General features: G+C 37.4%; 1 protein-coding gene across 4 annotated transcripts in view; it reads left to right on the top strand.

Annotated features, from left to right (window-relative positions):
* Positions 1–207: 207 nt before the first annotated feature.
* The window catches only part of CaMKI (Calcium/calmodulin-dependent protein kinase I), an 815,424-nt gene continuing 797,796 nt past the window's right edge, over positions 208–17,835 (top strand). The window contains exon 1 of one of the 4 annotated variants that reach the window (XM_081762890.1): positions 208–622. In XM_081762890.1, coding sequence (XP_081619016.1) covers positions 510–622 — 113 coding nt within the window. In that variant the 5' untranslated portion in view covers positions 208–509. The remainder of the gene's footprint in view (positions 623–17,835) is intronic. The other 3 variants (XM_081762892.1, XM_081762891.1, XM_081762893.1) reach the window with 3 other exon arrangements.

Raw genomic sequence — 17,835 nt, 5'->3', positions numbered from 1 at the left:
CCTGCACAAATCAATGACCATTTAAAGTCAAGACAAAACAGCTGTTTTGTATTCTACATATTTTGTCATAAAATAACTGATAATAACCCGCAAGAAAACTAGTTGTTACCATCTGTTGTTAAAAGAGAGGCAACGCAGGCGCTTGTTGATTCCTGCAGAAAGTTCAGATTTCTACTACTAGATGTCGGGTTTATCTCTGGGCAGCATTTATTGACGTCACATCAAACACTGAGAATTTATTTGGAGTATGGTAGCGTGGAACACAGATGATTGAAGTTGCTACTTGCTGTGAAGCTGAGTGTGTTTAATGTAAGATAGGAATGTATAAATATCGTTTTGTGTGATACATATCGTTTGTTTACGGGCAACAAATAAACGGGAATAATTGTAGTGGGTGTTTACTACTTGGTGAACCAGTAGACCTTCCCTTATGCCTGGTGAACATCAGTGAGCGGGTGAGATTCAAACCTGTCAGTGTAAGTGATTGCATTTATGTGAACGTGAAAAACATGCCCCTTTTCGGAAAGAAGGATTCAGCCAAAAAGTCAAAAAAAGAAGGAAGGGATGCAGACAAACAGCCGTCTGTCGAGGATAAATATAATTTGAAGGAACTTCTTGGAACGTAAGTAAAATATTACGAAATAACAAGTTATTTAATAATAAATGTTGACACCAAATCTACCGTATTTAGACATATTATTATGAATTTTTAGAGTATGCTTTCACCGAAGAATCTTATTCAATTGAAGAGATGTCGTGGAAGTAGGTTGTTAGTAATAATTGACGGATGTATGGAGAAATTTGAATTAAGAGCTAGTTGGAACTTACAAGAAGCGGAAAACAACTTTACTGATAAGAGTTTAAATATGTATGTAGCGAAGGTGTTTATTTTCATTTTGAATGAATAGTCTTTCTGCGTATTTATTAACGTTTTGTTGAGGAAGAAAGTGTTAATATATTTCAACATGATATGATCTTTTTTTTTTTCTTTATGTTGCTGTTCTTAATTTATAACGTTACGGTTTTCATCGTGTTTTGTGTAGCTATTTTCAGTTTAATGATTGCGTCTTGCGTGCGCGTTCGTTGTAAAGAAATTAAAATTGAACTGCTCTGAGGGACATTTTCACAGAGGATGGCCAAGTTCGTAGTTTGTGGCAGTTTTCCCTTTAAAAATTGTAGTAGTAATAACATTTCATTGCAAAGATGCAACATTCACTGAGTTCTATCACGACAAATTTTCTACTATTGTTGCATATAAGCCATTTTCTTGTGTACGGAATTTGAGGTTTGGTTACGATTCAAACGTTATGTTTTTATTATGTAATACTTAATTACTGTTAACAAAGGTGCCCATACCCCAAAGTCAGTAACTCGCTGCTCTTAAATTCTCCTGACGTGTTTTAGCTACTTTTAATGATCTGAGTCACTCTGATCTTCACTAGCCTTCTCCTTCCATGGTACAGCATTGATACAATTTACTGTTCTTATATCGATTATACACATTTTATACGAATATTTATTACCCATCTGGTTTAAATTATGTTGTCCTACTCCCCGAATAATACACTTTACCCCATAACCTCTAATGTGGACACCCCTGTCTTATGTTTTTTTTTTTTTTTTTGTATACACGATTTCGTGGGTGGAATTAGCCCTTCAACATCCACTTACACTGGGGAGAGTGGGGGGGGGGGGAGAGTCTAATGGTCTTTCAAATCTATTCATGGTGCAAGGATTTCGTCCAGTTACGTGAACTTGATTCATTGTATTTTACTATATTAAGGTTAGACAGATATAGGGCAGAATTAACAAATCCTAATAGATAATTTGTATCAGTGTTGACTTACGAAATTTTCATCCGGGAAATGAGATTCAATATCCGGAGGGTGAAAGAAGTGCAGGGGGACTACTATTCTAGTAATCCCTGTTGACCACGATCGGATGGGTGTTCCAGGCGGATTAAATTGAAGTTTAGCGTCTCTTCAGCAACGAGGCTGTTTGAAACGTGATCCTATAGCTTAACGTGGTATCCGAACCAGATAATGGAATCCGGGTGTACCACGCTAATGGCACGTACGGTATTTACATACGCACGAGGGTTATTTGCATGAGCTTCATGTCCCGAGGAAAATTGGTAGCTCGGGAGGGGGAATTCCCCCCCGGACCGTTCCATAAAATAATCACAGTTTGGTAGTTACAACCTTGTTTTCATAGAAGTGCATGTGTTAGCGTATCCCAGTATATTTATACGTGTGCTGATGTAATTTTGGTAGGCATCCTAACTCGTAAACAAGGGTATTTTGCAGTAGCGGCTCGTAGTCTGTACAAGCACCGGTTGCAATGTTGCAATATCAAAGGTATGTAGGTACGCGCAAGTGTTCCCCTCCCCCAGCATTCTTGAGTCCTATCCAAGAAATATTCAGGAAATATGAAGAGGAAAGTCTTTTAAGCTCTATTTGTATATTATTGATTAAATTATTTCTCGAATATTAATTTAATATATAAGCTATTTCCTTTTTTTCAAACAACCACTATCAATGTACGTTTATACACTATTTATATACAAAACCTCTACACTCATGTTATTGGACACGAGATAAATCGAATATGTAGTATGTGCTGTAAGCCATGAATGATGACGTTAATCCGAAAAGAAGAAAAAAAAGCAAGAAAATTGCATGCACGCAGTTAAACAAAATTATTTAATTATATAAACTATGCATTATTTTAGAATGGAAGGTCTCTCTTCGATCTTTCGGGCTTCAAATTTTTCTATGACTTTATTGAAATCTGAAATGCTGCTCGCCAAGTTTCTCTGAATAGAAAGCATCGCTACCGCAAATATTTTCCGCTTTATTTTCTTTGGGGTCCAGAAACACCTCTCTCCTCCGACAATACGCATTTTGTTAGCATTTCTTTGTATAAATATACGGAACAAAAAGTCCATTTTCAGGAACCACGTATTTTTTTTTTTTTTTTTTTTGTCTGTAAAGAAGCATGAAATCTAAGATGTTTTCCTTTGAAAATTAAAAAAAAAAAAGTTTAACATTCCAGCAAATTAGGCTAAAGAAGACAGATGAGTATTGGAAGTGAATGATTTTATATTAATTTATGCTCTCCACCGGAAATCGAACACGGAATCATGTGCACGAAGGACACAGAGCTAGGAATTAGACCCGTAGTAAGACATTTTCTTCTTGGAGACTCGATTGACCCCCCTTCCCCCCCAGAATAGGATTTTTTTTTAAAAATAAATCTTATCCCAAGAATTTTCACCTTTGTATTATAAATGTTAAATAAAATCTATTGACTTCGAACGACCGCCCCCCAAACTTTCAGCCTGGACCCGTCCCTGCTACCACCAGACTTATATTTGTTCTTTGCGAGTTTATGTTTTGTGAATAACTTCTTTCTTCCACGCGTCTGTATCTTCCTCACCCTATCAACTGAGTCAAGCGCTGCTAAGCGGAGAAATTCGTAACTATTACAGAAGCTGACCAGTTGCGGAAAAAATGCAACCGTAAGGGACCAATACGCGAAGATAGGAGCGTTGCAAGAATAAATCCACTTCCCCATGTTAAGAGATAGGAGCTCGCTGCCATATGCTCAATGTTACTGCTTCCAGTGGCAACGTTCGCTGCCACTGGAAAGGTAAATCTCTCTCTTTCTTTCCGTTTTTTAATTGACTTTTTTCAGAAATGCATCAATACTGTTTTGCGCTCAAGAGCAAAGGTTTATTTTTTACTGATACACTACTTTAACACTTAAAAATATTTTTAGTATTTAAAAAAATATCCGGTTGCACAACCATGCAACATATAGTACCAGCCGCCACTGGTATTTTGTCATTCCATTTACTGGAAATTGAAATTATTTTATTGTGCCATAATATATTCAACTTCCAGTGATTTTGTAACTGCTCTTCAATATTAGGCAGGTTCGAATGTGGGAGTTTATGAAACCGATTTGATATTCATACTTGCATTAATATACGGGTATATTTTACTTTTGTTGTTTTAAATTTATTGAGTGCTTATAATAAGCAGCTATTATTTTATTTTTTACTCTTAAAATACCATCCGGTTCATATGTCTTTTGACATGTTTAATTTCAGTCACTCGGGTACAACTTTCATTCAGAGCAATGGCCTGGAGACATGAGTTTAATTGAATTTTAAGCTGTTTTTTTCTTTTTTTAATATAAATGTATAATAAATAGGTTGCTTTTTAACTTAACATCTGTTTCAGCACCGGTATTATTTGAGTTTAATGTCGAATCAGTACTAAGCATAATTCCGCCGGAAATGAAATCGGTGTCTTTCACAACAGAGGGCAAGAACTCCTTAGACTGGGGGAGATCTGTTAGTGGAACTGTTTTGGCCATTACGATTAACGTCTCTTTAAGCGGCGCTTTTTCTTTGTTTATACCTTCTTAAATTCGTTGGCCTTAAGTATGTGAGGTATGGCTTTAACCTCTTTGGAGAAATGTCTCATTTATTGGTGTAAAATATGTTTCGACTTGGTAGGTGGTCTCGGTTGAAACATGGTTTGATTTTAGGAATGTTGTTTTGACTGACCAAAGTTGTCTCCAAACAATTCAAAGGAACGGTGTTATTGCTTGTACGCTTTCCGGAAAGCAATGAGTGCTAAATTGTTTTTATGAGGGAAAAGAAGAGAGGGTGGTTTTAGTATAAAATATAGAGTTGTGAACTCAATTCTTTCGAGTACATCGAACATCTCTTTGTATGGTTGTATTTGTTGTTTTCGAAAAATGTATAGACACATGTACTGCTAGGCTTAGTTTGAAGCGTGTGGAGACTTTATATCCTCGTGTGTTGTAGACTGTATTTATTGTTTGCAATGTTAAACTTTTATTCAGATTGTGTACTCATGCTGAAGTAGTGCTTCATTTTTGCAAAGAGGGAATTTGAAAGATGTTATTTGTTAGTCTTCCAGGTTATTTTGGCCTATTTTAAGCTTTCTCTTTTGCTCTTGACTGGCATGGTTTTTTGTACTTTAAGGACTATTTCTTACGGAGATCGCTCCAGTACGTGGATCAGTGGCGTTCCGTATTTTAATCCCGTCCCCTTTGAAGATAGGTTATAAGTATGATGGATTATTGTCAATGTGGATAAATGGTTGATAAATGGATTGTGTGTGGACTGTGTGCGTGGTAAAAATGTTAGATGACACGAATCATGGAACCTGTCTTCCTTAAAGTTAATACTAAAATATTATCGAAGTTTTTGATATCCTTATAACTAAGTCAGGATGTATTTATGTAGCTTGCCCCGTAAGGTTATCCACGAGACAAGACAGACGCCTTCGAATAGAGACCTAAACATACGTTTCGTGACAAGAAATTACTTTTGCGAGAGTAGATAGCCTCAAATCTTGTCTCGTAGGGAAACCTGCCTTGCGATTCGAATTCAGGATGTCTTGGTTATGAACGTAGAACGCTGTCTGTCCCTGGTTTGATTCCAGGTCGCACCACGTGGGCTTTGTGGTGGACAAACGCGTATGTGTTGGCTTTCTCACGGTTACCCCACTTTCTTCACTTCAGGGGCCGTTGTGGCTCAGTGGTAGAGCGTTCACCTCTGCTACGTGGGGTCCTTGGTTCGAAACCAGCTTGCACTAAGTGGGCTTTGTGGTAGACAAACACCGCGTGTGTGGGTTTTCTCAGAGTTCTCCCGTTTCCTTCATTCATTTATCATCATCACTGTCTCTTTTAGCCCACACGACATATCCGTGGGACTAAAACTCAAAGATTTAATTTCATTTTTTTCCATCCCACCTGTCGTTCATTATCATCATTGTCGTCTCCTTTGGCCTGCACTGCATAACCGTGCAGCGGAAAACTGGAAGATTTCATTTCATAAAACGCTATCTATTTACCTATGTTCGTCTGCAAGTTTTCGTTGTGAGGGCGTTTTCGGAGTTTCTAAATCTCAGCTACAAAAGTCATACATTTGTAACCTTATTATCGAAAGGGGAGCAACTTTACTTGTAGATGTCTGCTTCACACTGCAGGACATCGTGATATTGTGACCTGTGTTCTGAAGTACAAGCCTCGCTTAAGATGATTATTCCTGTTAAAAGCAAGGGCTATGATAGATGGATTATGGCAATGGAAAGATTAAATTTGTAAAGTATCATATGCTTTATGTTGGATTTCAAATCCCGACAGTCATCTTATGCTCATTATCGTGTGCAGACTGTCTCGGTTTTTTACAACGGAAAAGTATATTTTTCGTGGATACGTTATGTAAAATCTAATAATTATTTCTAGATTTTGTTCTGCTTTTGGGTTATTGGGACGGTTCAAGACGACTTAATTTCATGTTTAAATCTATCATATAGTGACAACTTTGTCTGCTGTGAAAGACAGTGTCTATGTTTCGGAGACATCTCTTATTTTATTCTGAAATATTTGATAATTTCCATTAACACACTAATTACGTAGTCAGGGTATCTAGCCAGAGCAAGTTTTCTATTTCAATATAAAAGTCGGTACGCATTAATTAAGATTGACGCTATTTTTCCATGATTTAACGACGTTTGGGAGAGAATAAAAATCGTGATATGGCTCCGCAACGTCCCAGTTCGTAACGATGACAACCATGTTGCTTCGTGTTAAATGAGAGGTTTCTTTGCTTTCTGTTTCCGTTACTTTTGTAAGTTAATCAATTTTAACCATTTTAATCAATGAAAGGTGCTTCTCGACCCAGTGGCCAAGACTTCCATGTTTTAATGAAAATGACACTTCCATGGGAACGTACACCTACACCGTAACTCCTTTCTCGTGATAGTAAATACTTTCGGCAAACGTGATAAATTGAGCGACATCTCTCTGTAAAAAGGTGGAATTTTCAACAGTTGTGTAATGTAAATAGTTCCATCCTTTTTTTCTTAAAGTCTTCTTTTAGAAGTGAAAATCAACCTAAAAATAACATTTAATGTATTCCTTTTTCTTTCTTTTCTTTCTTTCTTTCTTTCTTTTTTTTTTTTGTATCATGTAACCTCAAGGTTACTAAGACAGATCGTAATTACTAGAAGAAATTACGAGTTACTATTGGACATTTGGCCTGAGATCATCTGTTATCAGATTTGAATTTGGGACCAAAGCAGGCGCTCTAGAAATGAAACTACAGAAAGGAGTACTCGAAAGAGATACTTACAGGAGTTATGTTTCTAGAATTTGATAAGTCGTAAAAAATTATTTAAAGTCATAAATAAGTATACAGAAGCTGATATTCAGTGGTAGCATATTAAATCTTCTATGCGTTACACTGAAAATTAAGTAGCAAATACGCAAACAGCCAACTACTGTGGACGGTAGTTATGGAATATATATTGTTGAAGCAGAATAGGAAAAGAGAAGTATTTTAGGATTATTTCACTGTATCAAGAAAGATGAATTAAGTGCACATGAAGTGTGAGGGAAAAGAAAAAAGTTCTACAAAGGAAAATTGTATACCTAAAGTAGGAGCGTATGAGAATGTACGGATCGGTAGTTTTGGTGGAAATTCGTGACAAATGAAAGAGCGCAACAACTATACTAGAAAATGAGTGAGTATATGATCAGCAAGATGGTTTGTATTAAGAAAAATGGGATGAATAGGTTGAAGATTTGGCAGACCGAAAGCGTTGCATCTATATGTGAGAGTAGAGCACTTTCCAAATAAGTATACCTGGTTACCTTTTTAAACTTCATAACTTCTGTCCATAAGATTTTAGTCTTATTATTGTAAATTGATTAATTGGGGTTCTCTTAATATTTTACACGATAATAAATAGGGATGGTATCGGGAAGAAACAGCATGTAGGCCTACCGTTGATCTCGTCTCGATTTGAAAATTGTACTCTATAAGTGTTAATATCTCGTATCATTGTACTGTATAAGTGATTATCTTAGTATAATCTTGATAATTTAAAGCTACTGCCCCATGCGGGACAGGCTGATGAGGCCTACACGCTGGGCTTTTGACATCTATGGGCGATCACACTACCTGGGGAATTGGCGAGAGAAAAAGGGATAGGGAAGGAAGGAAGCGGCCTAGAACCATTATATTAGGTACAGTTCGAAGCATAGAAAATGTTACAAAAAGTTTAAGTCCGACTTAGGAACAAACACTTGCGCCGTGTGCTTATGCATTCCGAACTACACTTCTCATCGACTAGTTACTTCCGGCGTTCAAATCAACTCACTCCCCTCCTCCACCTCTCCTTGTCTAAAGCGGTATATGACGTAATGTACTCTTTGCATTCAGACGGAAAAAGCAGGGACCAGTTTACAAGGTTTGTCGCTCTAAAACCATCTCTTTCATTAGTTTGTTCTGAAATGCCTTTCTAGAACTTGAATAAAACAAAATGTTCCCATAGCTTCATAAGCACCCTTTCCCCTTTTTAAAGGCTGGATATCACATCAACCTAGGAAGGTGTTCCTTGTGAATTCTATGGAAATTGTTAATCATAGCAGTAGGTTTTGTGCTTCCCAAAGTCTGTAATGCGGGCGCAGAGCTCTAGAAACTACTAACAGTAATGAGTGTTATTCATTGTTTGTTAGTAATTGCAAGCAAATGTTCCATTGGCGTCATTTGAGCAGGACAGATGGACGTAATTGCCCTCCCTTGAGCTTGAGAAATACATGTCGTTCGATCAAATGTGTAGTATTTTAATAAAAAAAGAGTTCGATCCCAGCTCGCGCCAAGTACACTTTGTGGTGGACAAACACTGTGAGTGTGGCTTCTCCCTTTTCCTCCCACTTTTTCATCCCACCATTTCCTTCATTGCTTATCGTCACTTCTCCTTTATCCTCCCCTCATAATCGTGGGACGGAAAACTTAAACATTTCATTTCATTTTTTGTACTAATAACAAAATGAAACTATTATGTTGGCGGAGAATCTCCACCTCCTAGAGCGCTTACATTTGGTTTCAAGAGTCGAAGGTTTGGTCCCATAAGAGTTCATGAACGACATTGAGAGAGAGAGAGATCCATATGTGGAGACAGAAAGTAATGATTTACATATATAAGTTTAGAATTGGAGGAAAAAATTTCGGACAGTACCTGTATTATAATGAAAATTGTGACTTTGCGAAACGGAAGAAGGAAAGGTTCCGAGCTGCGAGGATCACATTAGGCAGTTGTTGAATTAAGATGGAGAATTCTTTTTAGAGCATCAGATCGATTGCAAATTTTGCATGGATTGTCCAGTTCTAATTGGGTATTGAAAAAAAAAACATGACTATTATTTCTTTATTACATTTTTACGGGTACACTGGAAGGGTTAAAATTAAAAAAAAACTAAAGCATTATATCCAACACATTATACATTCCAACATTGCATTGTTCTGTATACTGGGTGAATATATCTCAGACGTTTGCTTCATGGCCAAATAATACTGAAATAATGAAATGAAATGACATATTTAGTTTTACGTCCCACGGTTATGCCGGTTAGGCTAAAAGGGACGGTGATGAGAAATGAATGAAATGGTGGAATGAAGAAAGTGGGAGGAAACGGGAGGACCCCGCGAAAAAGCACGAGCACGGTGTTTGTCCACCACAAAGTCCACATGGCGCGAGCTGGGATCGAACCAGGGACCCGAAGAACCGGAGGTGAACGATGTACCACTGAGCCCCCAATACTGAAAAGAAGGATAACCATTTCTCCAGTCTAAGATGAATCTTTATTTTTGGAGTGTTTTGCCCAGTGAACACCATATGTAACTGACATAATTAATCATGTATGTAACATATTTGCTTATTACATACTGCATGCAAGAAGAAAGAAAACACTGGTCATACATGACTTAGAAACTCCAACCAGAAGTAGGCTTAAATTTTGCAAACAGTGAAAGTTATTGAGAAAAAAAAAATAACCAAAAAGATCTCCCCTTTGTGATACTCCTTGCATTTTTTTTTATCAAGACGTCTTTCACATGTCTGTAAAGGGACATGTACAGATGTTGTGAGGAATGAGAAGAAGATTTATGCTCACATGCGAATGATGCGCTGGGTAAAGAGCGTAGTTCAGCTAGTCTATGTATTAAAATGCTAGGTTTATATGTTTGTCTCCAATCCTTTCGACAATGAAATCTCGAAAACCACAGGTGTTAGAAACTTGCCGTTTTCACTGATCGATTCCAAATATTTGTAGATTGTCCAGTTCTCATTTAAATTTTTATAAACCGTGTCGTTACTGTTCTATTCAACATTTTAGGGATCGTTTTGAGCCCATACAATTAACATTTTTGCAGGCCGAAACCACAGTTAGGCTACTGGTAGAGTAGTTGCGTATGGCGGGTTGACGGACATTGCAGGCGCTTTACTTAAAATTTGATTGAAAAATCTATTTATTGCATGCTGGCAACTTCAAAGGCCTCAAGAGACGCAATGAGGCGTACTCACACGGGTATGGATGTACTAGAAGGAAAAATATTTCCACTTGATATCGTGTTACTTCTACAAATTTGCTACAAACTCAGTCCAATGCCTATACATAGCAATTCACTTCCTTTGTGAGTTTCCTATCCTTTACTTGTGTGAGTAAGGAGGCATGCACAGTGGGAAGTAGATTCATGGTCATAACAGAACGATGCGCTGAGTAGACAGCGCATGTTCAGCTGGTATGTATTTATTCAGCGATCGAACGTACCATTTGGACCATGACTTGTATCTGGGTATCTCTTCTCAGACCTGATGATCCAAAATCAGCCGAATATATGAACTGTACAGCATTGCTGCAAAATTTTATTGTGGATTACATGATGTCCACTACCGAGCACGAATATTCACCGTTTAGATTCCCGGTGTGATATTTCATAATCAAGGTGTCATATTTTGTCCGTTTCAAATATACCTGTTTATTAGTCTTCCTATGTTGAAAATTATTCAGTTGTTTTGAACACAAACTACATAAAAATGTTTAAGACACTGTTTGGGTTCAGTGAAACCTCTCTTATATTTACATGCCAAGTTTTACACCCCATTCGATTACAGTTTGGCAATCCCTAGTAAGAAAAGAATTTAATTTTATTTTCTATTATCCCTACGCGCTTATTTTCAAATATACCTTGTAGTTAACTTTCAGTGCACTGCTTTGACACACAAATGCACAACAAGGGAAAAATAAAGTTGTAGATTTAGTGAGGAAAGATAAGTGTTCCTGGGAAATACATTGGCAGTCTTTCATTTATGTTTCATTGTGATTCCATCCCATCTCGCGTAATCCCACCTCACCTAACGATTTATCAGCCACTGATATCTTCAAGATAACAATGCCCGCCATTTTAGGCAAGATGGGAACTCCCATCTTGCCTAATCCCATCTCGACTAAAATGGCGCTACGATGCAAGGAGGGAATTTCTACAGTAAAGAGTGAATTCGTCTACTAACATTTTAACCAGATATCTCAATCAACATTGTCAACTACAATGTAAGTATACAATAAGTACTGTGCAAGAAGAAAGCACTACGAGGGAAGACGATTTAGTGAATTTAGCTCACTTTTGGTTTATTGTGGGCATACTGGAAGGTGACTGACAGACAGAAGCTAATCAGAAACAGGATAGAAATATACAGTGTGTTCAAAACAACACCGACAACGTTTCGGAGCTGATTCCTGACACAAAGATGACAAAATTTATAGACCAACCTGAGTGCACAAATAATTCCTTTCGGCTCTCTGACCAGCATAAAATCCATCAGAGAAACACGGAAAACAGCTATAACTCGAGAACAAAATGTCGGATCGAAGTCGGGGGAAAGAGAATGTCTATACTTTTAGCCGTAGCTTCCATTAATGCACAACGCGATGTTGTACAGGTGTGGCGCAAGGGTTACCCCAAAGAGATTGAAGAATTTTTGGGATATTTTATCAAACGTTGAGTGAGACACATTAAATAAAATTTAATTTATGTCCATTTTCTGGTATGTGCCATTGTCTTTAGGTTAAGGCTCGAAGTCCAAGACTTTTTCGTGTTATAGCTTACATTTAAGATGTTTTGTTTATGTACGTCTTGTTTTAGTATCGTCATATTTTTGCATGTGAGATATATGACGATCAACGGATTTGATTATGTTCGACGCTCGGAATATTGATTTGTAGTTTGGCATGTTGCTATTCTGTTATATTGCATTGACCGTCACGTGGTTAACTTCTGTTCCTATACACATTTCAGTGTACACTGAAGCTCGCAATAGTGTCACGGTAATTTGCTGTGTGTGTGAGTGGCAGAAAACGTGTAATTGGATAGGTCTTAAAACAGAGGTGAAATTAACTCTAATTTCACGCATAAATATAAGTTCTGTCGTCACTTCGTCAAAGTGACTAGCAATAGGTCATAAAAGCGATTCTTTCATCATGTAGTTCTTTCAATGTAAATCTTTTTCTTTCTGTTAATTGTACTTATTCTTTTAACATATTGAATTTGTTTTGTCTGCACAAACATATTAATGGTTTAGTGCATCATTTCCTCACGATATTGGTTACGTATTATTGACACAAGGACGTGACTTTCCACCAGATATTTAAGATGCGTTGTTATAAGTGAGTTATCTGTTTTCGAAAGTTAAAAACAGATAGAAGAGTGGAAACAGAAATCCCTAATAAGTTTTTAAAATGAAATATATCAGCCCGTAAGTTTCATATAGTTCTATTCATTCATTTACTAGTGTCGTGAGTCAAATCGTGATTTAGAACAATTTAAAGCTAGATAATATTTAGCATGCAATAGCTATAATTTCTTGCACTGAGACGTGAGTTTACATTTCTGTATTCTTCAAAACCTCAGGAGTTAACCACGCACTGCGTAGAAAGAATTCGGTAAACGATACAGGGTACTAATATTTTTAGAAGATTTTTTAAAACTATATGCGGGGATCGAGGGGAACTCTGATTAGCTCGCCTTGAGCTAGATGACACCATCAAAATGATAAGTCTCCACTATAAAGTTAATTCTCATAGATTCGTAACACTTAAGATGCTTAACTTACTTTTAGCGTGCAGGACTCATTTTTTTTTTTAAATACTGGAGAGTATGTAAAGGGCAGGGAACATTTTATTGATTAAATGTACTATTTCGGCATTTGCGTGTTGGGATTAGGAGAATTAGATAAAATCCCGGTAGGATGGCTGGAGCCATGTATTCAATTTTAAACTTTAATACATTTCTGTTTGCACTGCTTTTTCATATTTTCTTACCTTGCTATCAGTACCTTTTTTACAAAACGTGATCATGCCTTCCTCCCTGGTCTGGCGACGAAAGCGCTTGGTACACGACGTCCCTTGTACGATTCTTTGCTAGTGAGCATCGTATGCACTACAAGTATAGTGCTTCAGAGCCCAATTCAGACTGTAAATCTGCCTTGTATAGCCTCGCAACCGACAAACTGCGTAAATACAAATCAATCGACCACAATGTAGTCATTATTATAAGTATTGTGTGATCACTGGTAAGCCACATTGGCACATTTTGAGTAACTTCATGCACTGTTTAATCGTGATATATTCAAGTAACTATTATTCTCTCCTGCGTTATCCAATCTCTTTCGTTTTCCTCTAACCATATTTTTATCATATAGGGGAAAGTGGTCGAATTCTGCGCACTTAAGGAAAAATCGTTATTTCTCCGCTGTTTTTGTAAGTATAACGACATAACTTTGCACAGCAATTGTTTGCTGTGTGGTAGACAAGATAAAGACGTAGTTTGAATAAAAGCTCACACCAGTACTCGATAATAGACAAAAAACCTGAACTATACATTTGCGCAGAATTACCCAACTAGGTGGGTAATTCTGCGCGTAGTATGGGGTAATTCTGCGCGAAGCAAATCTATATGTTTAAAGCAAGAAAACATTTTCATAACATATAACATACTTAGATATATAGATGGAATGGGTTCAGAAAAAGAACGACAAGGTGGGCTACAAGTTTTACTATATACTTTATTCTCTACTTGTTTTATAAGTGAACAAAAATATTACATATTTTTGAGTGTATTGAAAACATAAGCGTGCGATGATAAGGAAGAACAATGTCATTCTGTGATGTGACACCAAAACTATGTTTCTGTTGAAGTATGAATTCCACAATCACGACTAGTTTCCTCGACGTTTTGTACCAACCTGTCCTCATCATCTCCAGCAGTAATACTATGTTAGGTGCCTCCATAGTGACATTGTGAAAGTCTGATTCTGAAAATTTGTCAGGGTTTATGGTATTATTGCCACAGCCCTAAATCCAGCTATGGCTTTCTCCATAGCTGTAACTTTGACGTATGCTTCATCGAAAATACTGGCAAGATAGTACATGTGACGCCGTGGGATTTATAAACATGGGAGGGACGAAGATTCCAAATGCACTACAAGCACACACAACAGCGACTGTCTTTCCACGCTCGCACAGCATAGCAGTTCCTACCTGTTTCTGACCTTTAGGTGCTAAAATTCTCACAAGTTTTTGTGCGTTCGAAATACCCCTTTCGTCCACGTTGAACATTCTACTTAGGGGAAAATGGTGCTTTTTCATTACTGTTTCCAAGTTATTGAAGAATAGTGTCACCGCTTCTTCATTGAATCAATTTATCCTATTCAAACTTACTCCCTCAGGTTTCCTTAGGCTTATTCTTGGATTTCTTTAAAGAAATAGTCTCAACCAGTCATTTCCAGCAATTTGGTAGTTCCATCAAAATTATGGGCAATTCGACTTGCTTCAGCAAATTCGTATGCCATACGCCGATGATCTATACGTGTGATACCAAAAGATAAATTTGCAACGCTTATCACATAGTCCACCAATTCTGTTTTGTTCTCGCAAGAACACTTCCGAGAGTAGCATGTTCCATATTTCCAGTTTTCATCCGCAGACAAATAGTAGATTCTGCTATTCTGTACAATCCTCCAACTTCTCGAATCGCACACTCACTTTTAAGAGCACTGATAGCTCCTCTTAGTTGTTCCTCTGCATAACTATCTCTCGTAGTTGCTCTTTCTATCCTTCCCTGTATCTTTAATCAGAGAGTGACGATATTTTGCAGATCTATTACGTATGCTTGTTATCAACATAAAACTTCTTGAGGTGCAATTCTGCGCACTGCGCAGAATATCCCATCGATTTTGCGCAGAATAACCCCACTCCGCCATTTAACAAAAAACACAAAACTACGAGCTATTAAAATTTGATTAGAACTACGAATTGCCGTAATTATAATGTCCATTTACAATATAAATGGAACATAAAAGTAACGATCTAGAAATATATAAAATACAGAACGTACCTCTTATTTCTTTTGAAGAGAATTTAACATCAACAGGGAAGAAATAATTCAACTGCCACTTACAGCCTAAACATTTGAGATAATGGCTTCCCTCCTTTAATGTTAGTTACTAGTAACGGTCGCTTCATGGCAGCAGCAACCAATGTGTCGTAAAGAATCTCGAAGTTGAAAAAACACGTGTGCGCAGAATTATCCACCGCGCAGAATTCGACTACCTTCCCCTACAATTTTGTAGAATATAATTTCAGTGTTCTGACAAGATTTTGCTTTAAAAATGACTATCTCCAAGATGCTACTTTCTTTCCTTTTTTTTTCCAATTCATCCATTCATTATTATCTTTCTCTTCCACTCAGGCAATTTTGTCCATTATCTCACTTTTTCATCGTCTTTTCATAACTACCATTATTTCCGTTGGACTTGATGGAGGTTCTTTAATCATGAGATCAAAATAAAGAATGGTACACTTTTGAATTACTCCCTGAAAGTGAAACTGAAGTTGTCTGATATTGTTATTATTTGGGTAATATGGTGTTGAATAATGTTGGAACATTCAATTGAGAGTTTGAATGTTACATGGAAAATTTGATCCCAGGTCATGCTATATATATGTAATATAGTGTGGCTCAAAAGTCCCCTGAATGAAAATAATAAATGAAATGAAAATGCAACGTTGCCATTTACCTTGACCTACAGCATAAGTGAATGAAGTTACTGTTTGAAATGGAGCTGGCAATCGACACGTTAGCGTAAAAGACAGTAACTTCATTCACTTATGTTATGGGTTCAGGTAAATGGCAACGTTGCCTTATCATTTAACATTAGGCGCATAAAGAGTGTATATACCAAACGGCTCGTCAGATTAAAAAAAAAAGATCACTTTAGATTGAAAACATCATATTTGGAGACGGTTTTCCTTCTTACCTTTAGTTGTAACTCTGATAATAACAGAGTTACCTTATGCCAGGGAACTTTTGGGATACTCTGTATATAGATAGGTATATATTTTCAGAGCATAAGCAAGGTACGTTAATCTGAGGCTAAGGGAAACTGTCATAATGAACGAACTGGCGGAATGAAGAAAGTGAACGGAAACTACGAAACCTTAGTAAACCCCACAAATTTTTGTTCACCACGAAGCCCACTTGGCGAAGCTGGGCGAAGAACCAAGGACCCAAAGTGCCAGAGGTAAGAGTGCTCTACCATTGTGCCATGACGGCCTCTATACATAAGGTGTTTTGTCATGCTTTTTGGCCATTATTGGTTCATATTTCTTGTCTTGCATTCCACCCCTACATTCGTTGGATTGTTGAAGTAAATTGTAGTGCTAGCACTGCATTTTGCAATTTTATTGTAGACCAGCTTCTAGAAAGTAAAATTTCAAGTATTTCAATGCTAAAGTTAATATTTAAATGCTGTAGAATATTTCAGAGAGAATAGGTAGAATGATTAGGCACATTGAGATGGAAGAATCACCCTTTTACCTATTAAGGGATTAACAGAATGAGCAATAGCTATATGAAGGCTGCGATTGAAATATATTAAAAATAAAAAGAAATCTTCTAGTTTAACGTTCCTCAACTATGCCCTTTAGGTTAAGGGAGACGGATGATTAAAGGAAGTGAATTATGATAGAGGAATTGGTGGAATGAGAATGTGGAATGAAACGGGATTACACCGAGGAAACACGATGTTGTCCAGCACAATCTTACTTGACCGGAAGTCGAACCAGGGACCCCAAGCACTAACAATAATCACTCTACCACTGAGCGATTGTGCCTCAATGGATCAAGTAGTAGGCGATATAGGTAAGAGAGGTCCCTCATTGCTATATTATTAGCGTATGCTCCTTTTGCATGCAAGACTCGGATTTGATACCCTTTGGGAGTTCATTTGGTTTGGATCCCACGTTAAGCTGAAGGTGCGCTCATGTCCAAAATGATTGTCGCATATCTATAACTGTCTTCTTGTAAGAATATAATTTGACAATGATTTTGCAGGGTACTTTTAATACTGATATTATGTGTATAATCGAAAAATGTATATTTGTGGCAAATTTCATAGGAAAATAATCTAATCTAATATAAATAAAGTAGTTTGTGTGTTTGTCTGTCTGTCTGTCTGTGTGCGGCCTGGGGACCAGACGAGTGGATCGAGAGTTACCAAATTTTGGTCATGCGTACCGTGGCCCAGGCCCCAGATCAAGACGAAGCGTTTTTTTTTTAATTTCGAACCAGGGGGTCTCAAGGGGGCGTTTACAGGAACCGGCTTGGGAACCAGACAAATTGACCGAGAGTTAGCAAATTTTAGTCACGAATATCTTGGTTCAGGCTCCAGACCAGAGTTACACGATTTTGTCAAAATTCGAACCAGGAGGGTCTGAGGGGGACGTTTACCGGGACATGTAAAAGTAGTAGAAAATGACCGATATTAGCGTTGAATTCATAGTTTTTGCCGTCACTGAAATCAATGGTGAAACTCCGATCGCATTAACTTCCAAATTCACGCTATTCGGCTCCGGGCCGAGGGTCACGGGGTGGTGGTGTTAAATGCCGAG

Source organism: Thermobia domestica, chromosome 6 (genome assembly GCF_964235325.1).
Source record: "Thermobia domestica chromosome 6, izTheDome1.hap1.1, whole genome shotgun sequence".
Lineage (NCBI taxonomy): Eukaryota > Metazoa > Arthropoda > Insecta > Zygentoma > Lepismatidae > Thermobia > Thermobia domestica.
The sequence above is the reverse complement of the archived record's forward strand: the minus strand, read 5'-3'. Positions and strand labels throughout refer to the sequence as shown.